The sequence below is a fragment of the Cheilinus undulatus genome, linkage group 22 (genome assembly GCF_018320785.1).
Source record: "Cheilinus undulatus linkage group 22, ASM1832078v1, whole genome shotgun sequence".
NCBI classification, from domain to species: domain Eukaryota; kingdom Metazoa; phylum Chordata; class Actinopteri; order Labriformes; family Labridae; genus Cheilinus; species Cheilinus undulatus.
This window is the reverse complement of record NC_054886.1, coordinates 12094797-12122360: the sequence shown is the minus strand read 5'-3', so window position 1 is coordinate 12122360 and position 27564 is coordinate 12094797. Positions and strand designations below refer to the sequence as shown.

The window sequence follows — 27564 nt, the reverse complement described above, 5'->3', positions numbered from 1 at the left end:
TATTCACTGCAGGACTATATGTCACAGAAGTTGATCCCATTCCAGGCTGTTTGATTTGCTTATTTTGTCATTATACTATAAACAAAACTTTCATATAAGTTTATTTGTGAGCAGGGGGTTACTGATCTGTTTACAACTGCCGTAGTGATTCTGCTTATAGCAGGGGTGTCCAAACTTTTTCCAGTGGGGGCCACAATCAGAAATATATTGGGGGGAGGCACTGTCATTTACATATCAGTGAGGATATTAAAGTGAGTACTTAACTTAAACTTCATTGCTGACAAGGAAAATAGCCAATCATTTTAAGGATTTGGGGGTGTCAGTCAGATTTCAGGAGGCCCTGGTCAGCCCTGGATATCACTGGAACTGCGCCTGAATGTCATTGGTGCTGGTTTTGCTGTTGTAATCCATATTCATCAGTCAAGTAAATCAAGATTTAAATATAATTTTGGTTGCCAGTATGTTTACCTTTTACAGTGTTGTCCCAGTTTCATCAAGAAAACAAATTCGTCTTGTCAAAATGTTTGTTCACAGAATAATCATTCATTTAAGAATTTGTTTGAGGGCCAATCAAAAATGGTCCGCGGGCTGCATTTGGCCCCTAGACCACAGTTTGGACACCCCTGGCTTATAGTCAACATGTTTTGAATAAATATCACCGTTTAAAAACTTGCTGATGAACCCTAAAATAGACCAAAACAAAAAGAGATGCCACATAAATCATGATTCCACAAAATATATCAGGATTTGGAAAATACATTTTATTGCTTAAAATATTTAGGAGAAAACCCCCAGACTCCTCTTACCTGATTGTGAAAACAATCAGTGACGATTATATAAATATTTCAAGCACTGACCAGCAGGTTGTTGCAGTAGAAGAAGGAAAAATGGTTCCAAACAGCTCAGGAGTCACAGTCCAGGTGCTGTAGAGGATCCACTGTATTTTATTAAGCTACACTTGTGTAGTGTTTATTTGCACTTTTAGTAATTCATACAGATTGGGGTTGAAAAGTGTGGTAGCCCTTCTGTTGTAGATCTGTATATTTCAAATGTCCTCTTTTGTGTTGATTTGTTTGTAGTTTTACAAGAGACAGAATTTTTCCCATTGGTTGGTTTCATTTTATTATTATTGTTTGTGTAAGGAATTTGCCAGTTATAAAGAGTAGTAGACAGTTTTTGCTAAATGCTACGGTGCAATTTGTGAATTGGAACTTTATCTCTTTGTCTGCCAGTGTTTGCTTTGCCAATAACAGAGCATTTTCACATCACATTTAAAGATGACCCATTAATGGCCTCAGACACTGTTGCCATGAGACATGTGCCACTACGACAATATCCTGGTGGAAGTGTAACTGCAAAAATGAGTTCAACTTTGAATAACACAACCCAGCATAACAACCTTGCAAACGTGGAATTTGATATTTACACACTTGTATTAAACGTAAATATGAAGACACAGACAGCAGTCAATCTCGGTATATAGAGAGTGGGATTGAACAGAGGAAATTTCACTATGATGTCTAGGTTCTGTTTATATGTAAATATTATAACATGATAGCTTCTCATCTTCTCTACCTTGTAAAGTGCAGGAAAATTTACAAGACACAAAGACGGGCACACATATTTTCATTATTTGACCTTTAATGCACATTTGGACAGTAGTACTTCAGAAAAAATCAGTTTTATCAAGTAGATTTTGTGCAGTGAGATTGAGTCTTACTGATTCATAAACACCTGTTGTTAACGTGTAACATCTTCTGTGTGTTCCTCTCTCTACTCCATAAATCAAAATAACAACAAATTAATGTTTTTCTAACTAGTTTATCCAAGGCTCTTTCCAAGGCGTTGGAGTTGATTGTACCTCAGTTTCTTTTAATTCCAGTTCCCTCTCTTGTGTTAAAGCTTAATTTGGCCTCTTAAGGTTTTATGCAGGTCTGCACTGTCAGCATGAGGATGTGGTGGTGGGGGGTGGCTGGGCTGCAGACATTAGATCATACCATCTGGAACAAGAAACGGACTGAAACAATGAAGTTATCCTGCTGATCTCTATTTCCCGTGCTTGAAAAAATGGTAATGGAGGGAGGAATGTGTTGACAGAAATATGATTTGTAGTGTTTTATACAACATATGTAGACTGAGCCTCCACCTTGTTCAAATGAGACAAATTGAGATAATTAGATGACTAGAATGACTAGTCAGAGTTTGAGCTGGAGAACAAGATAATGATTTTTGCAGTTCATCTTCGCTCCACACAAGCAGTGTGAATTTCACTGGACTGTCTCTCTCATTGGTGTCAAATCTCTAAGAGGCGTGTGTGATTTATGCTGCTGCATACACCCGTGCACATGTCTTTGTAGCCCACACCAGTGTGTATTCTTGTTTCTGCATGGCTGTTTGTGTCACAGCCTGTGTGTTTGCGTCTCGTCACCCTGGAGCCAGTCGTCCTCTCCTCTGACCCTGATCCCTGTCACCTGTCCGCTCAGATCACACACACACACACACACACACACACCCACACACACACACAATGACTATGACTCTTTCCTGGAGTTGAAACCCAATCACTTTTGCACACCATGAAAATCTACGAGCACAGCCATGTTTTGTTTTCTTTTTGTGGGTGTGTGTATCTGACTGTAAAGACTTGCTCTTTTCTATAGGAAAAATTAAGGCATTTTCACTGAAACATAACTTAAACATAAACTTTATTATAACCGTACACACCATGGCCTTTTTTGGCTTAAAATAAAGTTAAAGAGAAGTAGTAAAGGATGTAGAGATGTAAGATATTTCAATCAATCAATCTATCTTTATAGCCCTAATTCATAATGACCGTTATCTCAAGACACTTTACAAAGAGGGCAAGTCAGGACTGTACTCTTTGATATGTTACAGAGACCCAACATTAATCACCATGAGCTCTGCACTAAGCAACATTTAGCAACAATACAGTGGAAAGTAAAACCTAGGACAGACAGCTTAAGCAGGACCAGACTCATTTTAAACAGACATCTGCCAAAGCCACAATGGGGTCTAATTAGTACATCTTTGAAAGCAGAGTACAAATAACTTAAAAAGAAGACTGCTAAGACTGTAAAACTAGGCAAAATGTGTGCATTTTTCCAGCACCTATTCTTGCATAGTTCAAGATAAAAACAGGGCTATCATACTTTTTTGCATTTCAAGAACAAGGTTTTAAAAAGAAAGATGTTAGGCCTGGGGGCCAGTGCTTATTATATATGATTAGGTTTCCAACACTCTGCTGTAACCTTGGTATACAAGCTCCTTAAAATATAAATAAAGTGGAAGATTTGTAGGATAAGGTTAGGTGCTCTTAGAGAACAGGGGGGATATAATTCTCAATATGAGAAGAAACCAGATATTCATAAATCCACATGACCAAAGGAAAACATGCACAGAATCCAGTCAACTTCAGTATACAACCCAATGCATGAACTCCTGAGAGTAAATCATCACTACACCAACATTACGCACAAGCCACAGGTCACCAATCAGTCAGTGGGTCACAGAGCCACCATTGTGCCATTGACAAAGACAAGTTAACTTTTTAGGTTTCATGGAATCACACATCCTTTAAAGAAAACGTAAACATTTTAATTCCTAATATATTCATCCCCATATAAGCCACCCAGGTGTGGTAACAGAGGTAAGCATTTAAACCAGAGTAGGGCTTTTTCTATGCTTTTTTATGAATCAGTTTTAAAGGAGGTAAGCAATCCTGCCAGCAAGGTCCAGACCTTTCATTACTAAAATGTTTAAAACTGTATAATTGTTGATTTCCATTCATTGACATGTACACATGCTGCTTCAAGTGACTGCTATCAGCTGTCTCCTCTCTAATTCAGAGAGTAGTAGCAAATTGTGAGTGTGATGCTGTGGTTACTGTTCTGTCTGTCATTAAATGGTCCCAACCACTGTAGGAATAAAAATAAAGATAGTATTAAAACTTCACATTCTGGATGTTTAAATGTTCTCATTTTATCTTTTTACTAGTCTAAAAACAAATCTAAAGTAAATTCAGTACTTTCATGCACATGATTATAGGCTACTTGTGCAGGGCTATAGCTGTAGGAATACTACAGAACTAAAATAGTGTAGAAACTAGGGGTGTAAGTGTATCAGTGTATCAAAGGATGCATGAAACAGCAGACTTGATCCTCTCATATTAGCTTGCTATTACTTAAGCCATGGGTAGATAACGAGGGGACAGTGGTTTCTATCTGTACAGTCTCATAAGGCAAATTGGATACAAAATTAAAAATGCAATCATAGTGGGCAAAGAAGCCTGTCCTGGTGCAGTCTGTGTCTGAGATATGTCTAAACAGCTGATAGCAGAGCGGTATCTTCCTCATCTTCTCAACCTCAGCTGCTTGCTGATAGCACTTGCGGTCACCACCACCAGCTTATTTGAAAGTTCAGAACAGCATGCAGCTAGGCCGAACTGTTGACAAGCATATGGGAGGAATTTCAAAATAAAGGCATAGCATAAAATAGGCAGTGTGGATCTATGTTTTGACTTTCTACCAATGTGACTGGATAATAGATCAACCAATTGATGTGTTGATGTACATTGAGGGATCGTTACACCCCATTAGCCCTAACTTATTAGTACAGTGTTTGTGCATTTAAAGAATTTACAGTATATGGGCACAGAGGGAAAAGTTTGATTGTTCTGTCATAAAAAAGAGGTAATTTTTCACCATGTTGCCTAGTATTAGTATCCATACAGAAAAATATTTAGTAACCCTGATCAATAATGATTGGCTGTTTAAAGTTTCTGTTGCCACAAGATTATAGCTACAGGATTTGAGCAATCTGGAGGCTTAAGTGTCATCTTAAATTATCTGCTTGAATATGGTGAGCTTGGAAATGTGTTAAATAGAAATTGTTGGTGTATGAGCTGATGTGTTGCATTTCATTCACATTTGCCTTTTAAACCTATTTATATTTTTTAGAAAATGAATTTGATTTAACTGCATCTTTCACATCATTGCTCAGATTCATTGTTCCAGCATTTGATGATAAAGACTGAAGTCGAAAAAGCCTGCATCTTTTGGTATAAAACCATTGCTATCTTTGCAGTAAAGCAGTTGTGTTGATGAGGTGTTTAAATTCTGACGAAGCTTTCTTTTCTTTTAATGCAAACATGTATTTTTTAGGGTTTTTCGATGATTGCAATTTTTAATCTCAGTTAATCTCAGGATTTCTGGAGTTAATCTCTATTAATATCCCCTCTTGTTGCAATGTGAAATTCTGCTGTTTTGCAATGGAAACTACTTTGACTCATTTTGGATTTACCCTTGGGGTGATTGACTTCCTGTTTAATTACAGGCCTGCATTTATATATTTATTTTTTACTTTGAATGATTGTTTAGATTGGACAGCTGAAGAGAGCCAGGACATATAGGGAGAGGGACCAAATAGTAAAGAGACCAGGAATCTGTCCCAAGAAAATTAGGAACTTAGGGTAGATTGAAGATTAATTATTACTTGCCCATGGAAAAGGGAGCTTCATGTGGATTTTTATGGGAAATAAGGAAATGAGTAAAAAATGAAATGCTTGATAACACTATGTGGATTTACTGAGCTGTCTCTAAGAGTTTTTAAACTGAAATGAGATATTAAGGCTAAGCAGGTTACTTACACTATATGGACAAAAGTATTTGGCCACACATGTTAAGTATTGAATTCAGCTTTTTCAATCAAGCAGTTAGCCATGCAGTCTCCATTTGCAAACATTTCTGATACAAAATGCTTTTTTCTGAAGAGCTCAGTGACCTCAAGCGTGGTACTATGATGGATGCCTCCTTTGCAATAAGACGGTTTGTGAAATTTCATTCCTGCTGTATATTCTAGAGTTAACTGTAAGTGATAGTATTAGAAAGTGGAAGCCTTTAGGAACAACAGCAACTCAGCCACAAAGCACAACACCACACACAATCACTGAGCAGAGTCAGTGACTGCTAATGCTCATTGTGCATTAAAGTCGCAAATGCTCTGCTGATTCCATAGCTGAGGAGTTCCATTTTTGGACAATGCTATGCTTCCAAATTTGCGGCAACAGTCTTTGAAAGGCCCTTTTTTATTTTGACTCTGCCCCTTATACAATGCAAGGACTATAATGACATGGTTTGATGAGTGTGGTATGGTAGAACTTGACTGGCCCGCACAGAGCCCTGACCTCAACCTCATGAAGCACCTTTGGGATGAACTGGAATGGAGAATGCCGGACTTTCTCGTCCAACATCAGTGCCTGACCTCATTAAATGCTCTACAGAATGAATGGGCACAGATTCCCTCAAAAACACTCCCAAAACCTCGTGGAAAGCTTTCCAATAAGAGTGGAGGCTGTTTTAGCTGCAAAAGGAGGGCCAACTCCATATGAAAGTAGAGGTCTTTGATTACAATGTCGTTTAAGTCCCTGTTGGTTTAATGGTTGTGTGACCAAATACTGTTGTCCATATAGTGTGTTTAACAGAAACGCAGCTGCAGGCAGACATTGCTGTGGCTGAACTGAAGTGGGACAGTAATAAATAAGGTTGCCTGAAAGACAGTTGTATAGAAAACAGTCACTCTAAATGTGAAAGAAACATAAGAAAACCTGTATTGAAAACCAATCTGTTCATATTAGCCGTGATTAAATACAAAATGATAGTGTCCAGGAGTAATAGCACTTTGAAATGTTCAACTTTACAGTGATTTTTTTTTCTTAAACTTGGGTTTTCTGCCAGTCTTTGACTTACTGCCTATGATAAATCTTGTCCTCTTATGCTTACATACTGCTTCCTCTCTCCTCAGGAGTCGAAGTCATCACGCTCCAGCATGCCTCGATGTCGGAACTCAGTTGCCACAACCACATCAGATGACCAGCCGCACATTGGTAACTATCGGTTGCTAAAAACCATTGGCAAAGGCAACTTCGCCAAGGTCAAACTGGCACGACACGTCCTCACCGGAAAAGAGGTAGGCATGCATGCACACATGTGCACTGGCCTCTGGGTCTCCTTGACTTTCTGAACTTCTTTTATTATTTTTTTTTAGCCACATTCTCTCGGACTTTGCAACTGAGTGTTTATTTCAATAGAAACTTTTGAGTGATTAAAAGCACTGCTGAAAAAGCCTTTTCAGAGTAGAGAGAGGATAGCATCGTGTAGAAACAGTAAAATACAAAGGAAGTCGGAAGTGTTTTCTAATTAGTCAAGATGGCCGAGATATAAATCATCTGTAAATGTTTAGTTGATGTCTTAACGTTAATCCTGGTTGATTAGAAGAGGGGAGGGCTCATGCTGTGACACACAGTAGGTCAGGTCTGATCCTGGGCTTCCATGGCTTTGGAGACGGTACATCTGCTGCAGGAGATTAGATCACCATTGTCAGCTTGAATGGAGAGCTTTAATGTCTCCAGCTTACTGTGAATTCCAGATGTGACGTAACGTGGTGGCCTGTCCCTTTAAGGGAAAAGCTGTGTCTGCAGTGAGCCTGTGCTGGGCTCTGTCTAAGGGCTGGTCAAGTAAACTCTCGGTCCGTGTGTGAGAGGGAGTGCTGGAGAGGGTGGGCGGACTCTGTCAATGTGTGACAGCTCTCTGCCTGACACCCTGATAGCACTCCATGTGACTTGCTGGCATACACACACAAAGAAAACAAGGGAGAATCAGAGGGCATGAAAGAGTCAGTCAGACAAGCACAACCAGAAAGAGGAGTGGAAGAAAGGAGTAACTTGACAGCAAAAGGCATAATTGGAAGAGAAATGTAGACCTTCCCTTTCTGTGTCCTGGTTAAAAGAGATAATTCTTTGTTTCCCTTGCCGTTTCTTCATTTTTTTTCTACATCCCACTTTGAATCCATCCCATCTGTCTGTTTCTCTATTTTTACTCTTTCTCCACCTTATATCTCTCTTTTCCTTGCTGTACTTTGTCTCTGCGTTTCTCTCTTACTAAGATGTTAGATCTTGAAAACGCAAACTTCATTACGGTCAGGGTATAAGCCCAGGCTTCAAGCCTGTGCGTCCTTGTCTTTACAGTACCCTATTATGCAACTGTCCCTTGCTGTGATTGTGTGTTTATCACTTGATGCTGTGAGATTCTATCGTTCACTTTGTGTGTGTGCGCACACGCTAGATGTGAGTGAGTGAGAGAGAGAGATGTCTCCAAAAAGAGTGTATGGATGTTTGTGCTGTATTCACAGGCTGAGGCTGTGTGGGTTTGTGTGAGTGAGATGCATCAAGCCCACTGCAGCAAGTGTGATAAATAAAAGAAGTGTAATAAATATATTCTTGCTCTGCTTCTAGGTGGCTGTAAAGATCATTGACAAGACACAGCTCAATTCCTCCAGTTTGCAAAAGGTGGGTCTCTCTAACTCTCTCTCTATCCCTCTTAATCCAATTCAGTTCAATTCAGTGAGCTTTATTGGCATGGAGAGCGTATTAGCAAAGCCAAAGCAGTGCAAAAATAAATGTATAAATTACATATTTTATACAAGAACAGAATAAAGATAGTAGTTTATAACTAGTATATGTAAGACAAGGTTTTATTTTACAAATTCCATATTTAAGTTAAAGGTTTTCACTTAAAGTATTTACAGATTAGAAGGTGAAATCTCTCTCTGTCTGCTCTTTCTCACTCAGTCTGTCAAGGGACTCACACACACTCTTACACACTCACTTAGACACTCTGTCAAGCACAAAATTCAAACCTTAGTCCTTGATATTTATTTTCGAAGATCTTTAATTCTGCTGGCACTCTTCCTGCCCCGTTTGTCTTTACTCAGTTGCAGTCTCCACCATTTCTCTTTTTCCTTCTCTCGCTCTCTCTTTTTCTCCTTTTTGCTGTCTTTCTGAAGTGGTCTAGTTTTCAGAGAGAGTTTTAATTACAGGAAACAAGCTGCAATTACTTCTTTTGATCGTGGCAGGGTGGGGTCTGTCCACTCACACGCACACACTCTATCCATGGATGCTTGCTTACTCAACATACACACACCAAATATACATGCACTGCAGATAGAAGGCATTGGATAGAAACTTGTATGGAAATGCACATGCATGATAGAGCACATGACAAGCAGCTGTTAACGTTGGCACAGTTAGATTTAAATGCCAGCACTCAGACACCATTATTATGAATGTCAAGATGTAAGCAAATGCAATGCCTTGAACACAAGGAATAGAAGTGGCAGGAAAACCCCAATAACATATTCTTTTAGTAGTTAAAAAACTCAGTTATTTATTCTGTTCTAAATGTTTTTTTTCTTTTCATCTGTAATGAAACTGTATGTTAGGACAAAAACTCATTTTACAATCTAATTTTGATATGTGACCTTCTACCTCTTAAAAACTGAAAAGGCTTTTGGACCTTAATAGCTCCAGGCTAGTCACTCACTCGTCTTCATCAGTGTTCCAAAAACATTTTTGAGACCATAATTTCAAATTTCTTATAGCCAAAAGTACAGATGAGGCAGAATTATTAGCTGCCCCATGAATATTTCATTTTTTTAAGTATTTCCAGAGTGCTCTCAACAGAGGAAGGATAAAAAAAAACTGCTTTTCAAATTGTCCTGTTTCTAGAAAATGTTACTTTGCACTCAGAAACAAAATTATTTCCCCAAAAAACAAAAACTACCAGGTTTGCAATTATTAGCCCCATTTAGACGGGACCTTTTGTTGAGCCCTAGCATGAACTACTATTGTAAAATCAAGGGTTATCATCCATAAAATCAGTATGGGTTTGAGCTGTCCCTTGAGAAAGCATCATAGTACAAAGTTATCCCAGTATTTCCAAGTGTCAGGGCTGAGAAGTGTCATCAAGAATTTCAAAGAGAGCCACGCAGTACAGATAAACCTTGCAGAGGTAGGAAGATTCAGGAAAGAAAACAAGTCAAGTCTAAAGTCCCCAGAACAGCTTCCTAGACACTAGGGGATGACTAAGCCAAGTTGGGAATTGTATTTCAAGGAAGACAATCACTTAAAGGCCTGCACAGAAATGGACTGCAATGTTGCAGACCAAGAAAAACTCCACTTCTTCAGAAGAGACATCTTCAAGTCAGATTGAAGTATGACAAGGACAACCAGAATAAAGATTACGCATAATGGGAGCATGTCCTTCTACACAGCAATGGGAGTATTATGCTGTGGGGATGCTTCAGTGCATCTAGGAATTTTGTAAAAGTGGAAGGAATCATGAAAAGTGAAGGATTAAAAAGAAAGCCTCAAGCAGTTGGCAGCAAGACTGGGTCTGGGGAACAAGGACCCAAAACATACATTCCTCCTGGTGAAGAACTACCTCCAGAAAACCAAAAGAAGCATAACTGATTGGCCTGCATCGAGCTCTGATGTGAATCCTGTTGAAAATCCGTGGGGTGAACTGAAGAACAAGGTCCATGCCAGGAGACCATAAAATCTACAGGAGCTTGGCCAAAGAAGAATTGGCTGGAATACCACAGAAGACGTGTCAGAGACACAAAAGGGGGACACAATTGACTTGTAGCATCAATGGGGTTAATAATTTTGACCCTGGTAGTTTATGGTTTTTTGTGAAATAATTTGTGTCTAGGGTTAAAGTTAAACAATGTTAGCATCCAAAGTAAAAATGGGATATTTGGGGAAGCTGTGTTAACAGATCCTTTCTAATTTTAACAGTACTTCAGTATTCTTTAAAATAGGTATTTTCATAGGGGGAAAAATTTTGTATACTATAAAACATTTTCAAAAAAGAGGACTGAATGGCTGGAATTTATTCCATACTTTGCATGTACTCTACTCAGATTGCACGAGCAGCTGAATCCATTGTTTGCCTTCTTCAGTCTTAATTATCCCACCCCATGAATCTGACAAGCACTGGTATAGCTTGAATCCTGCAGTTATCACAAACATGTCTGAAATTAATTCAAAACACTAAATCTGTTTCTTGCAGCTCTTCCGGGAAGTGAGAATTATGAAGATGTTGAACCACCCCAACATAGGTGAGTCACTCTGGAACACCTGGGTCATGTATTCAACATAGAGCGCAGTGATCATTTTCGTTTTTTATATCTTGCTTTCACTCTTAATGTACTGGCTTTTTTCCTTCCTTACATCTTTTTCAAATTCTTCTCAATCTCCTCTCTCCTTTTGCCCCATGTCCCTTGTTCTTTCTCATCCCTGTCCAATACACTTTCTTCGCCTTTCTTTGTCTCCCTCCAGTCAAGCTCTTTGAGGTGATAGAGACAGAGAAGACTTTGTACCTGGTAATGGAGTACGCAAGTGGAGGTAAGTGCATCCCACCGTGCATTCCCCTGAGGCCTAGCACTTAGGAAGTTACCATCTAATGGTTCAAAAAAAAAAAAAATACCTGTAAGTCTACAGGCCTTCTATATTTTGTATGGATTTTGTCTGTGTTTTTGATATTTGCATCCTACTTCATTTGGCATTGGATATTTATAAAAATGCTTGGAAAGTCTTTACGTTTTCTCACTCCATGCACATCCTTTCCACAGTTTGACATTCCATCTACCAAGTACTAGGGATGTAAACATTCACAGAGGGCAAAGTTTTGTTCTCGCCTGGGGTTGGGGTCGGCGTCACTGTTCAGAAGGAGTTAGGTTCATCTGGGAAATAAAGTTCATAATGCGAAGTTGACCTCATTTATTTATTTTAACTGACACCAGTGCAGCTTACAGTTTTTTCTATCTAGTGTTACTTAGAGCTACTTGTGATAGTTAGAACAGCCTATGATGAATTAAACAGGAAAAAAGAGTGGAAAACCAGGTAAATAAGCTGCAAAATAAAAAGCAACAAAGAAAATGAATAGCCTAATATCTCCTGAGAAATCACAATATAAAACCAATGTAAAACTGCAAATGAAGTTACTAGTATTTTGGAGCAATGCAGAATAGCTTATATGTAAACACGGGCTTGGACAGTGCCTGAGCAGAGCACTAAAATACACACTTGTAGCCACTGTCCTCTACTTCTGCATATCCGCCTTTAAAATGAGTTGCCATCACTACTGTCTTTTACCCTCACTGCTTTTTCATTTATATGCTTTTTAAAAAAACAGCACGGACATGCTGAGGAGAGGGAGAAGTTAGCGGCAAGTCTTGTAGCTATGCTGCCAATGCTGCAGAAGCTAACTTTTCTTCTTCGTGTGTTTTGTTGTGTGTGCTTCTTCCTCTTTTTTTTTTTTGATTGTTAACCAAACAGTTAAGAGCATTACTGCCACCTAGATTGGCGGGTAATACAGTTGTCTGTGGTTGCCTTTCTTGTAGGGCTGGGCGATTATAGCAAAAATCAAAATCACAATTATTTGGGCTTTTTACCTCGATTATGATTAATGAACGATTATTCCACCCCAAACCTCCGACTCTGTTTGTTCTGTAAATATTTGAATAATTCTAAAATGAATAACTGAGAGGAACATGCCGAGATTAACAATTAATGGTTATTTATTGAGACAACTGAAATCAAAATACACAGCTGAAATGAAACTACCTGGCTGCCTATCAAGTGACTACACAGCTAGTAGTTTGTTTTTAGGGGGTGGTGCATTAGTAGAGAGAGATATTACAAGGGAAAAAATTGAAATAATTGACATGGCAGGACTTTGTCGGTTATAGGCTCTAAATGTTGGTTTCAGTTATTTTTCGATTAATTGCCCAGCTCTACTTTTTTGTGCACCAAACCGTGACAGTTCAGGACAAATACTAATACCATTACATCCCGGCTAAGTCCTCTAGCTTTAGTCTAAATCTGCTTCCCTCCTCTTTTTCTGACGTTCCAGGAGAAGTCTTTGATTACTTAGTGGCCCATGGCAGGATGAAGGAGAAAGAAGCACGTGCCAAATTCAGACAGGTATGCACGAGCCATTTTTTGGGGCATGATTTAGTTTTGGATTATAAACCAAGTGAAGTAATTTTTCCAAAATAATAAACTATGTGTGTTTAGAGCTCAACATCAAAAATCAAAAAGATGTAAACGATATAAATAAAGGTTTAAGTGGTTTTTGTATCTAATGTCTAATGAGAATTAACTGGTCATTATAAATGTATCTTACAGTGTCTCTCTCTACCTCTGTGTTTCCTTTTTTTCTCCTTCCCTCACGTTCTCACTTTAGATCGTGTCAGCAGTGCAGTATTGCCATCAGAAGTGTATAGTACACAGAGACCTCAAGGTGAGAACACACACAGTGTTGAATAATGAGTATCACAGCTCAAGAGAGCATGCACTTTTTCCTTTTCTATCTGCCTTTCTCCTCCCTCTGCCTGCATATTAATCTCAATAGGATTTAATTTTTTCACATGAAATCCCACTTCCATGTACAGGGAATTCAAAGGTTAATCACAATGTAATGTCCCACTTAAAGCACGATGACTGAACACAGTGAATGTGCAATGCAATGCCTCTAAGGGGTTGCTTGTTTGGCCCCTCACTGGCTCCTTGCCTTCTTTATTGTTCCTTCTGCCTTTGATTCACTGAAGGTGGTTTTTGAACAGTACAGGATTTTCACAAAAAAAAGTCTGAAGTCTGAAGCTTAGGGGTCACTTTAGTTCATGGCATTATGCAGAGTTTTAAATCCTCTTAATGTGCCAGCAGGCAGACCTGTCAATAAGACATTATCATAATTACAGTAACCACACAGACATTTTATCAGGCTTTTTGCCCCTTTAATGGTCTGTTTTTGCTTTTTATAAACATTTTTAACTGTTTGACCAAGGTCAAAGGTCAAGATTTTCTAAACTTCAACAGATAAAGAAAAAAGCAGCAGAGAAAAGAAGAGATTTCTTCAGGATGGACAGTTCTCATTAAATTAATGCGTACCATCCTGCACATTATCCTAATCACTCTGATCTGTGATGTGAAATCCGGCACATGCTTAATTCCAGTAGGCTGGATTGTGTAAAAGCAAATTTGATGACCCTGCAGTTCAAATAATCTGTTTGCTTTCCAGGTTAAAAAAAACAGTGTTGTTTGAATGATATTCTATCCTTTTTTATACTAATGAAACTACAGCACTGTTCTCTCTTTGTAAAATCAAGAAACTATATTAAAGGTTTAAACATTGTCACTTGGGAAAACTTGATGTCACTTTGATTTCTTACAGATTATAACATCTTTCTGCAAAAAATTAGAAGCCACTTCTCATCATTTCTTAGATCACAGCCCCAGAGATGATGTCAGTCTTTTATTTTATGTGCATGCACATTTTCTCACTTTCTCACCCCTCTCTTTCTCTCTCACACACACACAAACACAGAGAAGTGGTGGAGTATTCAGTGCAAGTGAAAAGGAGAGCTCACCTGTTGCTAGGCAACCCCTGCCTCCTTGCTCACTGGCTCACTCTAGGCTTAGGGATCCAAACACACACAGGAATAAACTGTGCAGCTCACTTTGTCCATTGTGTGCTACTTGTTGGCCTGAAGCCATTACCCTGAAAACCCCCTTTCTCACAGAAGGTTTTTTTTTTTTCTTTTTTTTCCTCCCAGAGAAGGGGTGTCAGGCAGCGGTCTTAAAACGTGTAATCCTGGAACTCTGTTTTATGTCAGGGAAATTCTTTGTTACAGTGATACTACATGAAGGAATGGCCAGTTTGTTTAAAACTTAGCCTGCAACAACAAGCTTTAACCTTTATTTAGCTCAGACCACTCTTTTGCCTGAGGAAGTAACAGAATGATTTCCATATGTTTTAAAACAAATCATTACATTGGTGTGTTGAGTAGTTATGTTTGATTTCTTCCTTTCCTGCCTTCCCTTTGCTTTCCTCCTCATTCTCTGGCTGTCTTTCGTAAATTATGCCTGTCTCTCCTTGTTTCCCCATGCTTCGTTGATCTGCAGGCAGAAAACCTGCTGCTGGACGCAGACATGAACATCAAGATAGCAGACTTTGGCTTCAGTAATGAGTTCACTCTGGGGAACAAGCTGGATACGTTCTGCGGCTCCCCACCCTATGCTGCCCCAGAGCTCTTCCAGGGAAAGAAGTATGATGGGCCTGAGGTGGACGTCTGGAGCCTGGGAGTGATCCTTTACACACTGGTCAGCGGCTCGCTTCCCTTTGATGGACAGAACCTCAAGGTCAGGAAGCAGGGAAAGTGTGTTACATATGCGCTTAAACATTCGTCTGCATTACATAAGCAGATGTCTGTATTCTGTGGGTGGTTGTAGTATTTGTCATGCTGGTTTCTGTTCCTTCTGCCCTAAAAATGCAGAAACTAAACTCAAACATAAATAGAAGAAAATCTATTAAATGCCTACCTAACAGCTTTGTCTTCAAGTAGGGTTGGTGGTGTGTTGCACCATATAAGCCCTGAAATCTGTAGCATTATTTTCAAGAAAGTATTTCATTTTTTTGTCCTAAAACTGGTTATTTATAAATATTCATCCTACCTATCCCACTGCACATTCAGTCAGTACCCACATGACTCATTCTGGAAATGCAGACACATTTTGGGTGGGTGATGAAACATTGAATGTGAGAATATTGATGTTCACATGCCAGGAAACTGCCAGCAAGGCTTTTATTGCATGCCTTTGCATTGCAGCTTCCCAGAGCTTAGTTTTACACCCACGTAACTTCTCTTAAATAAATTTTTTCATACTGATGTGTCAAATTAAGGACAAAAATGTGTAAAGTAAAACTAAGATAGTTGATGATAGATTGATCTGTACTTTCTATGATTAATCTGTAATTGCAATCAGTTTATTAAGTTGATCAGGGCAGGTATGCCAAAGGGTTGGGGTGCTGTGAGAAACTGATTCACATTAGAATCACAAATATTAATTTCTACAAGTCAGCATCACGTCAGAATGTCCAGAAAACAGTATTTTTTAGATCTTTTTATTTTATGCTGAAATGTCCTACAGAAGCCGGTTTTAGTACAGCAAATCCTGGTGCTGATAGCTCCCTCATGTAACTTGTCAAACTTTCCTGATACAGGAGATATGCTGTCCTGGCTACTTAGCTGCACAGTTAGCATTAGCAGAGCTAGCTCCTAGCGTTGGTAATGTTTACATAGCTTTGCTGTCATACAGATTTATTGCCATGTTAAACTGAGGCACTGTCTGACATGCTCTGGTTTGAAAAATCCCACCGGTAAAGAGGAAGTATACCGGCGTATTTCACATGCTCAGACTGCTAAATAAATGTAGCAACGGGTCAAGAGCATGCGCTCAGGAGTTAGAGCAGAACAAATGCCAACAACTGATGACTGTCACTCTAAGGATCTACCAGCCGATACTGAAAAATAGACAATAAAATAGCAGGATCCACCATGTCAGATTTTATTTATATTAAGTTTTTGGAATTTAAGCACAAATAAATGTCTTTGTTTTAGGGTTTTCTCTGTATATCTACATTGTTGTAGTCAGCTAATTAAAATGCAACAAATATATGCTAAAAGCTGTATCGTCTTGAATACTTAGTTGAGTTTTTAATGTCAAGTAATAATTAAGAGATCCACATCAGGCGCTGATCCTGAGATAAGTCCCTCTTTCTTACAAAGGAGGAGTGCATTTTAAATTTGAAAGCGGCTTGAATCAAAAATCAATTGTGTATCAAATTGTTACCTCCAGAATCAAAATCAGATCTAATTGTGAGTAGCCAAAAGATATACGTCTCTGTCAATGAGGTTACTAACTTCAGAGGTACACCATTTTACTAGGGATGCACGATATTAAGGGTCTGGTATTGGTATTGGCAGATATCAAAATTTTGGCAGATATTTACATCTGATATGTTGCCCGTGTATTTCAGCATACATTAACTGTAAATTTTGTCTGTATATACTAATAAATAAGTAAAATTTTAGGCTGAATCAATTGATGTAAGTCAGTTGAGGTCATTCTTACTTATTATCCTTATTCTTTAAACCTCTAGGTGTTTGTAAGGACTCAGGTTTATTTCCTTGGTCATCCTTAAACATTAAACTTTGTCCAAAAGGACGGAAATTTCTGATCTGTAAAGCACATTTAAATATTGTTACCGGCTAAAATCTGCAAATATCGGATATCGGCAGGAATCCAATATCATGCATCCCTATATTTTACTGTTTAATGTTCAGAGGCCCATGAAGGGCTGCTTGGATGTTGATTATTGGTGCTGGGCTTTTGTTACCACTGAATTTCCTGGACTTAACCCCATAATTTACAGGTAGCATTAAACATTATAAATAAGAATCCAAATTTACCACCATCATAAGAATTGTATAGAAAATACAGTTTGATTATATCTGGTCGCTGTACTGTTTTAGATGTCCCCCATCTGTTGATGTAATCGCCACATTAGATTTGGTAACATACAGTGATTTACTTCTGATTCAAGTCCTTAATTATAAAAGAAATAAACTCAACACTTTTGGAAAAGTTTGTTCTGTCTTTGTGCTTTCCTCAGACTGATGCTGGTCTCATTGATGCAGGATGTGAAGCATTTTTGTGTGTGTGTGTGTGTGTGTGGTTTTTTTTTTTTATAAAGTTATTGAGTCTGTATTTGACTTTCAATGCCTTTGTTCATTGGCAGGAACTGAGAGAGCGTGTATTGCGTGGTAAATACAGGATTCCTTTCTACATGTCTACGGACTGTGAGAACCTGCTCAAAAAGTTCCTCATCCTGAATCCCTCCAAAAGAGGCAGCCTGGAGGTAAAACTACAATTTTCTGACAAAGACATGCACACAAACATCATTCTGCAGTTAAAATACATTTGTTTTGACTTGATTAAAGAGGCAGACTGAAAAAACAGTCAGTAAAGTGAGTGCCTGTATCTATTGATATATGTGGTGCATACAGTACTGCACTGAATCTTGGGACTTTCTTCACCAGCTGTATGTGAATTTGTGGCTGAAGTGTGAAGTGCTTTTTAAAGACATAGTAAATGCTTGTTAGTTTAAAACTTATGAGTTGCTAAATATGGTTGCACTTAGGGTACATACATGTTAAAATTGAAATTATAGCTCAGAATATTTGTTTTAAGTTAAGATATCTTGTGTTTTGATGGAGTAACTGATGCCAATTGAGTCGACTGGGTTCCCAGTAATATTTTGGATTAGATTGTTCAAGTTTTGACTAGTCTCTGCTTGAGCTGCTAGATATTATGGCAGCCCAATAAAACTAGAGACAAAAGACTGAAGCACCACTGTTAGAATTCAGTTGTTTGATGTTTTCATTTACACTTTCTTTAAAGTCTGTTTACAACTTCTATAGGTTTAAACACAGCTATAAGAGTGGCGTGGTTCAGTTTTGCTTGTTATGGTGCCAAACTCTAATCTCTCATAGGCTATTAATGTCAGGGTTGTTTGCTTTCAAATGAGAATGTGCTTCAGTACTAAAGACGAAATAAGACAAGCTTAGCCCATTCACAAAACTTAGAATCCGGTTGTAATTTGATCAATTAGAGAGATGCAAAGAGGTACTTTTTCACTTTTAATTCCAGTTTTTCTCCTTTTATATACTGATAGTTTCCTTTTCTTTTTTTACTCCTCTAATTTTTTGACATCTTATGTCTTCCTGTGTCAATATGGTTTGCTCCCAGCAGCAGATAATGAGGGACCGTTGGATGAATGTAGGCTACGAGGAGGAGGAACTCAAGCCCTACATTGAACCCCAGCCAGATTATAAGGACCCCAGGAGGACAGGTAGATTACAGAAATAAGCTCAAAAATACATTTATTTGATCCTTTCTGTATCTCTCCACCAGTTGTCATGTGAAGTCTACTTGGGCAACAGTTAACATCAACCTGTTACATGAGTATGTGAATGTAAATTGTTAAAATTCAAATTGGAGGCGGGGTAATTTGCATAGTGGCCTCTGCTATCAGAGAATGACTGTATGTGTGAATGTGAACATTACATATTTTATAGAGAACTTTTTTCAGACAACCAGAAAAGCACAAAAGTGTAGTCTGTTAGCTTTTTATCATTCCTTTCCTTATCTTCTCTGAGACATTAAAGTACAAATGTTCTTTTCTTCGGTACATTCACAGGGGCAATTTTTCTTTTGGACAAGTATAAATCAGCGTGGAGCTCTGTGTTATAATTATAATATTTTTTTGTGTGCAGACATTATGCTACAAATGGGATTCTCTCTAGAGGAGATCCAGGACTCGCTGGTGAACCAGAAGTACAATGATGTGATGGCTGCATACCTGCTACTGGACTATAGGAACTCTGAGGTAACCCCTACATTCTTTCACCCAGCACCATGCCAGTTATTATTAGTTTTTCAGAGCTCCCTCACATAGAGCTCCTCTTAAAGTCACCTGCACAGCCAATGTGAAAATCATTATGTACAAGTAAATGTGTGGCTTCACACTTTAGCCTCACAGCCTACAATTTGCTTTAATCTATGAAATTTGATCACGTACATGTGTGCTCAGTATGCTTTAGTTTTCTTATAACAGTAGCATGTAAAAAATAGTTCATATTTCGCTCTTTTAGTTTTTGCTGTACCCACAGTCCCCTGCATCTCTTCCTGATACACTCACGTTTGTGTTTTTGTTTCTCCCTTTAGCTGGATGAAGGTGGCATCAAGCCCCGGCCAGGAAGTGATGTAAGCAACATAAATGCCCCCTCCCCGCCTCACAAGGTACAACGAGAGCACATAATCTCTTCTGCTAGTTCTCTCACATACTGTAGTCTTTCAACCAGTGAATAAGCACACGGACTTCACCAAGTATATTTTACCAAAGGTACTTTGCTGTGCTGCATTTGACTGTTTCAAACTGTGGACTTTTGTTCATGTGGCCATCTTGTTTGTAGGTACAACGCAGTGTGTCGTCCAACCAGAAGCCTCAGAATCGCAGAGCCACCGACCAGGGTGAGACTGGTGTGTGTTGAGGAGAAAGGGGTGTTGCAGAAGTAGGCAATGATGGGGAACAAATTGAGACCGTTGCAACGTAACAGCAGATGTAGCAAGCTTTTTTTTTTTTTTTTTTTTTTTATAAATGTTTATAAGTGAATCCTTCAATTACTATCCTGGTACGTGCCAAAATGGTCTCCAGTCCTAAAACGGAAGAGAAAATAACTGAAAAAAAGACTCAGGCCTACATAAAATGTGAATAAGATGGTTGGAGAACAAATGGAAGGAGAATTTAGGTACATCATTTTTACCCATTCTGAATCACTCCCTTTCTTTTTCTCTTAAGGCTCCTCCTACTCTAAAAGAGGAGGTCAAGCAGACAACAGGAGTGCAGTGGAGGATTCTGGGAGGAAAGGTTCATCAGGCAGCTCCACTACCAAGGTGCCAGCGAGTCCGCTGGTCTCCTCTGACCGCAAGAAAAGCGCCACGCCTTCTACAGTAAGATAATCCATCATCATTGCTCCCATGCCACTCTTAGTTCTATCAAAAATCCTTAAAATATTGTGGATCTTATTTCACTGTATGACCACCTACATACAAGCAAATCCTGACAAACAAGTACACTACAAATTTAGGGAAGAAACCACTTTCAGACACAGATAACAAAACAGATGTCTAAAAATTTCAGATTAGTACACAATCTGACTTTGAAACCACTTTGAAAGTCATTCTTGCTCTCATGTGTTAACCAGCATCAGTCATTTTTTATCTTAGGCTTGGGTCCAGGGATCAAAAGCAAAGCTGGTTACAAATTAAACTAATAAAAATAAATAGCCATATAACTGACAGTTTCCTTGCAGGGTAAAGACATGAGAGTATGTGTTATGTCCAAGACTTTATATTGTTATAAAATCTTTTTTCTATGTCCTTTGAGTTGGCCTCAGTTAAAAGGCCCTAGGTCTACGTTAAAGCTAAGCAGTTGCATATCACTGGCCACTATCATGATTTAAACCAACAAGAAAATGTTGTTAAGGCTTCCTTAATTTTTCAAACATCATTGTCCTCTGTGACTTAATTTATGAAACGTTCTTACAAAGTGTTATAGTTTTATGTTTAAAATTCCGAACGTAACATTTAGTACATTTACATCTATTCGTACAGCTCTTTTGAGCTTCAGTGTTGTCACACCCTGGAACATGCAGCACTATGTGGACTTTGATCATTTTTTTTCTAGTGTGGACTTCATTGATATGATTCAGTGAGTAATTCCCAATAAAGTCCCGCCCAATTCAGCCTGAGCAGGTGGAGAATCTTTGAGCGCTAAGGTTAACACGTGTGGAAGTACAGGGCCTCTAAAATTAAGTTTAAATGAATTGGCCTCACATTTGAGCTTTTTATTTGACAAGTTCAAGCAAATACCTATTGTAGCAAATACTCTAAAGTCTAGATCTGGTGAATATTTTATTAATGTTAGTAAGTCAGTCATTCTTCACTGCTTGTTCAAGGCTGTTCTTTTGACCCTGTAGGCCCTAAACTATTTCTGTAACCCCTATGTTCCACCTTGACTTTTTGTCTTAAAAAGCTTGAAAAACATCAGTCCCGTGGTGCGCAACCTCTAAACATTGTTTTCTTTAAGACAACCTCGGCTTTAAGAATATGTGTGTTGCAGCAATGTCACTTGAATTTTAAAAACTTAATGGGACTAAAAAGACAAAGGTAAAACCAATAGAAAAATGAAAACTCAAAGAATTTCGTGTATGTCTAGGTTTTTTTTTCACACACTTGTTCTCCAATCTCTTTGGGAGCAAAGAATTAAAAAATAATCATTCCTTGACAAAAAGTCTTAAAAATATTTGCATATTTACAAAAAGTCCTTGCGCCTACGCCTCCCCATGTCTGTTTCTCTCTATTATGAGTCATTCAGGCTCTCTTCTTCAGTTTATAAGTCTGTGTACATGCACCAAAGCATAACGTGACAACGGAGCAGCCTGCCATTAGTTGCCACAGCCCAGATACAAACAGACAGTATGGCGGTGGGCTCACTTGCTAGCTGCAGGAATGATCGAAAAATGGATTATAAATGGATGAAAAGACATCCGATATCTGAGCTACTGCTGTGGATTTAATCTTTAAAGACCCTGGAAAGTCACCCTAGTTTCAAGCTCACTAGAAAATGTTCTGTAAGAGCTACAAAGGCGGGGCTAGCGTCATTAGAACAGCACAGCGGAGGCTTTTCAGAGGAGAAACAAGTGGCTAGATTTATAGTTCAAAAATTGTTTAGCTTTGAAATAGCACGTGTCTCTTCTAGTCATATACCACAGTGCCGTTTTCAAAGGGTTAATAATTTATCACTGTGAATATCTTTACTCCCTTCCGTATCCACAGACCTGAAAGCTCATTGTCTTAAATGCCGACCTCAATCATAAACATTTCTACAGTTCTAAAATCATTGCTGTTTTCTTTCTCCATTCAGAATAGCATCCTGTCCACTGGTACAGGTCGCAGTCGGAACTCTCCTCTGACTGAGAGAGCCACTTTGGGACAGGGCATCCAGAACGGCAAGGACAGGTACACAAATAAATATGAACCTATATGATGCACAGTGTAAAGGAGTATTGATTTTTTTTTTTAAAGGCAGTACAGTCTCATACAATCTTTCTTCACACACACTCATTCAATCCAGTCACAGGCAATTCAAGTAGCTGCTGCAAGGCAGAGCCGTTTCCTTACTAACACACACATAATACAAACACACTCACTATGGTTTGTGAATGAAGTAGTCCCACAGCTGTCTCAGAGACTGAATCCCAGACCTTGGCTGGTACTCTCCAGAGCTCTGCCAGCTGGCTCAGGGAGGCCCACAGCTTTCCCCCAAGGCAGGGTGAACCCTTCAGGACAAGAAAATCAGGCTCCCTTGGGAATTTAGGCCAAACCTCCAGTAGATTACAGATTAATAGTGATGGTTTAATGGAGTTCTGCCATTCAGAGCAGAGGCAGGGTCCAGTGGACACACATCTTCACTCATACAAATGCAGGTAGATGTATGCTGCCCTAAAATAGCAAGGAATTTGTTTTTTTTTTCTATCTAAACTCAATTTTGTTTGATGTACAGAGTTTTCAAACCAAGGATAGTTGTTTTTATTTTTAAGCAGGTTTAAAATCTCTGCAAAGACAATCAAGACTATAATCTTAAAGTATAAAAATCTATATTTTTTTCAGAATATTTACAACAAATAAAAAAAATGTATTTAGCTGAAGGCAAGCTCCAATCTTTTCCACTTTTATTTGATTTGATAAGTGTGATAATCTGCTGCCTTCCCTTTTTGTAGTCTTTCCTAAATGTAATTCATCAATCAAGCTCCAAACTTGTCCTCAACTTTTAAAAAATTCAATACGGAAGAAAGGTCTTTTCATCTGCATCTGATTTCATCACACACATCGACACATCAGATACGTGCACATCGCTCATGCCTAACCTGCCATAAGCTCTGTGTGCTTTTTTCATAAACATTAAGCATAACACCACCTGTGATGCAATGTTCAGTGTCATAGCTGCTTATACATGTGTCAGTCTCAAATGACCCCTTGTGCCCTTTTTACAGAAAAATAAAAATGATTAAATTGACTCCAGTTTCATACAATGAAGTCTAGGTTTCGTGAAATTTTTAAATCTTTGCTCTAATTATTTTCTCCTAAGCTAAACACTGCAAGGGGACATGTTGGTCATTTGAAGCTGCATCATTTTTTAAATATTGTGGGTCAATTAGCCCTGGTCGGCTGTGCTAGCTTAGTGGTTATCATCTGCTATGATTTAAAGTTACTTTATTTGATCATCATTAATGCTTTGAAGTTTGGGCTTTATAATTGTTACCCCATTCCCAACTCCCCATTTCTAACTCTTCCCCTTTCTAACATTTCCTATTTTTGTCGTTTGATGTTTAACTGAACTTGGTCCTACCAGAACCTTCTTTCTTTGCTTTTTTTTTCTCCAGTTTTCTTTCCTTCCTCTTTGTCTTTCTCTGCTTTCTTTTTATCCCCTCTTTCTTTAAGGAGATTAGTCAGACTTGTGATGGAATATTAACTCTTAGTGGCACTATATGGTCCCCATTTTTGCATCTTAAGAGGCTTACACATACGCGTACAAACTCATTGACACACACAGAAGCTTAAATGTACATATCACACATGCTCAAACTCTTGCAACACACTGGCTTGTCCAGTAAATACAGTTGTTTTTCTATCACTAGCTGTACTAATCCCAGTAAGAAAGAGTGTGTTTCTATTTAATGTGTTTGTTTAGCTGACCTCCATCAATGTCCGTCTTTTTCATTCATCATATTTTGCTGCTCTTAGTCCTCTCTTGCTCCCCCTCACTTTTTCTCTTGTACCACACTCTCTCCTGTTTGTTTTTGTTTGTGGATAAAGTCAAGTTAAAGCTGTCACTATTCTAAAGAGCAACCTTGCAGGTTAAGAAAACAACAGGGCTCTGCGTAAGTAATTCCATAAACTATTCTAACTGATCCAGCAAACACAACAGTAGAGAGTTATTATTAGAAGGCAACAGGCTGAAAAACTAAAGTGGGCACGTGTCAGACTGAGAATTCAGGGCAATTTCAGCTTAACTGTTAGCCAACCCAATAAAATGACAATAAAAAAGTTTTATTTTCTCCATGGTTCCTGCAGATCCAAGTCCTTAAATCAGTGTTACTCAACCCTGCTCAACCAAAAAGACAAATTCAAAAAAAAAAAAAAAAACTTTGGCAAGAGCCACAGTCTAAACCCAGAGTATTATTAGAGCATGCAAAGCTTGGTTTTACCTTTCATTTTCATTTTTTTTTTCTATATTTGGGTTAAAAAGCCAGTTCAAGCCTTTACTTTTTATACCTATTGATGACTCCGGCAGATGATGGTTTTGCTAATTTAGAAAAAAAATGCATCCACCTCTGTTCATTTTATTCTTATTTGTTAAAGTATCATCTAATCTGTAACTAACAATAACTTTAAAGAGATTAGTTTAATATGGTTGATATTAAAGATTAATTTAGAAAATCATGAAATTCAGAGACAAACACTTCAAATGAGTGAAAAAATAAGAAAATGAATCAAAATATATTGTTAAATATCATTACCAAATACCACTATGAGATAACTGAAAACTTGACATTTATCTTGAATCAATAAGGTAAAAATAAAATGCATTTTAGTGTGTCTGTCAGAGCCGACTAAAATTCTAAATTCTTTTCTCAAAAAGTTAAATTAAAAATTGAATCCTTTTTTGATGCACACAACTGTGAGTTGGGACCTCCACCTACAGAAATTTTCTTGCATATTCTTGGTCATGTCTGATGGAAATATACAGACTAAAAAAAAGGTTGACCATTAAATATGACTTACAAAGCCTGCTGTATGTGTGTGGGAAACAAATTGATTGATGTGACTTGCATTCGATCATTTCTGTGGTCAAAATTTCCCTTTTTTAATCTTTTCTGGGGGAATTAGACTTAAAACAGCCACAAGTCATCAAAAAAGAGCCACATGTTGAGTATCACTGCCTTAAATGCTTGAATTTCAGCGATGTTTTTTTTAAGTTTGGAATAGTAATTGAATTTCTATTTTAATAAATATCTGACTGAACAAAGAAATAATATGAGCAGAGGTGTTTCACGTTACACACATCCCTTGCTTGTTAGCATTAACTTAGCTACTTTCAGTTAGCATCAGTCAAACTGAGAAGGCTAAACAATATCAAAGCATTCACTGTGTAGCCAGTGGACAAAAGATATTTAAATGCATTTAGGAATCTGAAGGTTCCTGTGGGGTTGACTTATCCCTGGAAGAATCATCGCTGCTCAGTACTCAGTTTAAAAGACAAATGTAGAAATGTCTTCTTGTATTTTCTGAGAAAAAAAGTCAGTAATGGTAGAATTGTTAAATAATAGAAATAAAATAGTCGATATAGTTGGACACATTTTTAATAAAAGTACTGGTGGCCATGTCACTGTCCAATACTTGCTGTTTAGATTTTCTTAAACGGACATGTAAGCTGTCAGCAGCAGCTTTAAAATTAAGGGAAGTATTTTGTTTGGAAATTATTGTAATAAAATATTTATGTATTCCATACAAAATCCAATAAAACAACTGAAACAAAAAATAATGTGTTGTGTCCACCTAATCTTAGAATTTAACCAAAAAAAGAGAAAAAGATAGGGTGTCACTGACCTGGAGGAAAAAAGTTAAGAGAATAAAAATTGTGGTAAAACTGTTGATATGGTTGTTTTTCCAATATGCCAACTTTATCCTTGAGATTAATGAGCTTACTATTGAAAGTCTGGGGTTTGCTGGGTAATGTTATTGATTTGCTTAATTTAGGTGCTTATTTCTTTTTTCGCAACTTGACTTTATCCAGCTAATTTGTCTGTAGTTTCTGTAGTTAGTGTAATTGTGTGTTCTAAAGTTGGTCTTTTGGTCAGGAAAGTAAAGTATGAAGATGAAGGCATAAGGACACATCTGGCCTCTCATATAAAAAAAGACCAACTTTACTTCCGTATTCATGTCATTTTCCTCCGTGTTTTCTGTCTCCTTTTGTCTCTACAGTATTTCCTCTTTCCTCTTCTGTCTCTGTTCTTCTCTCCCTCCTTCCTCTCCCCTCCCCCATTACTGTGTTTGATATGTGCTGCCTCTAACCATGCTCCACCTCACCTCCCCACCCACCCACACACAAACCCCGCCCAATTTGTGTGACTGTATGTGCGGTACTTGGACGTATGTTTGATTGTGTGACATGTGTCGGTCTTGTTTGTGGGATTGTGTGCGCTTGTGTGTTCATTGGGCGGGGCACTCCTCCTGTTCCACCCCTTCCTCCCAGCCTAAACACTCCGGGCTCCCGCGCCTCCACTGCCTCGGCCGCTGCCGTCCTCTCCTCCTCCTCCTCCTCCTCGCGTCCCCGTCACCACAAGTCACTGTCCTCCTCCAATCATCCATGCCCCTCTGACCTGCACGCACCAAGGCCCAGGCAAGTCTCTCACTCACACTCTCACGCACATTCACACAAACACAAGCTCAGTACTCCCGCGGCCTCTTTCATCACGTACCACTTTACCCAGAGGATCATCAGCCTTCCCACAAGAACTCAAACAACAAAAGGTAAAAGGAGGGTTGAAAATAGAGTCATCTTTGGTCCTGAAACTCTTCACCCCTGCTATACAAATAGACAGCATCAACTTTTCTCTTTTTTTAATCTTTATTCAAATATTGACAAGTTCTGGCACATACTAATCCCCTGGTTGCCAGCGTTTTTCTTCCAAATTGTGTAATCAATCATAGAGGTGAATTTTGCCCCCCAAAGTAGATGTTTTATAACAGAAACTGCTCTGCTCTTCAGCTGTGTCCTCACATATACATTTACACAAATACAATGTCTAATAAGTTCCTGTTCAAATTTATTTTAACGTGTTTCTCTTGTTTTATTAGCTAAAATCACCTCAAAATACTTACTGTACATAGAAAAAATAAATGCATCATTTTTATTACTGTAAGCATGTGGGCAGCTTTAAATAGATCAATTATTCTGTGAAAATGTTTTTTTTTTTTTGTGTTGTTGCACACAAATACACCTGTATTTGTTTACCACTATAGCTATACCATAGTGAGAAATCCAGTATCTCTAATGGTAGCTTTTATACACTCATCAATTCTTTGGCAGTTGTCAGGAGGTAGATGGTAAAGCTCAGAAAGCTACATGACACATTTAAACTTGGTGTTGAGATGTTGACAGGTCTCATCTTTGGCCA

The 27564-nt window shown here is 38.3% G+C and overlaps 1 protein-coding gene across 12 annotated transcripts in view; it reads left to right on the top strand.

Annotated features, from left to right (window-relative positions):
* Window positions 1–27564, top strand: part of mark2b (MAP/microtubule affinity-regulating kinase 2b) — an 80676-nt gene that overhangs the window by 34326 nt on the left and 18786 nt on the right. For 7 of the 12 annotated variants that reach the window (XM_041779654.1, XM_041779650.1, XM_041779649.1 and 4 more), the window contains exons 2-16: window positions 6820–6984; window positions 8309–8362; window positions 10926–10974; window positions 11195–11260; window positions 12771–12841; window positions 13104–13160; window positions 14822–15058; window positions 17499–17618; window positions 18509–18611; window positions 19036–19148; window positions 19487–19561; window positions 19735–19792; window positions 20121–20272; window positions 22248–22342; window positions 26640–26786. In XM_041779654.1, coding sequence (XP_041635588.1) covers window positions 6820–6984; window positions 8309–8362; window positions 10926–10974; window positions 11195–11260; window positions 12771–12841; window positions 13104–13160; window positions 14822–15058; window positions 17499–17618; window positions 18509–18611; window positions 19036–19148; window positions 19487–19561; window positions 19735–19792; window positions 20121–20272; window positions 22248–22342; window positions 26640–26786 — 1562 coding nt within the window. The remainder of the gene's footprint in view (window positions 1–6819; window positions 6985–8308; window positions 8363–10925; window positions 10975–11194; window positions 11261–12770; window positions 12842–13103; window positions 13161–14821; window positions 15059–17498; window positions 17619–18508; window positions 18612–19035; window positions 19149–19486; window positions 19562–19734; window positions 19793–20120; window positions 20273–22247; window positions 22343–26639; window positions 26787–27564) is intronic. The other 5 variants (XM_041779657.1, XM_041779647.1, XM_041779651.1 and 2 more) reach the window with 4 other exon arrangements.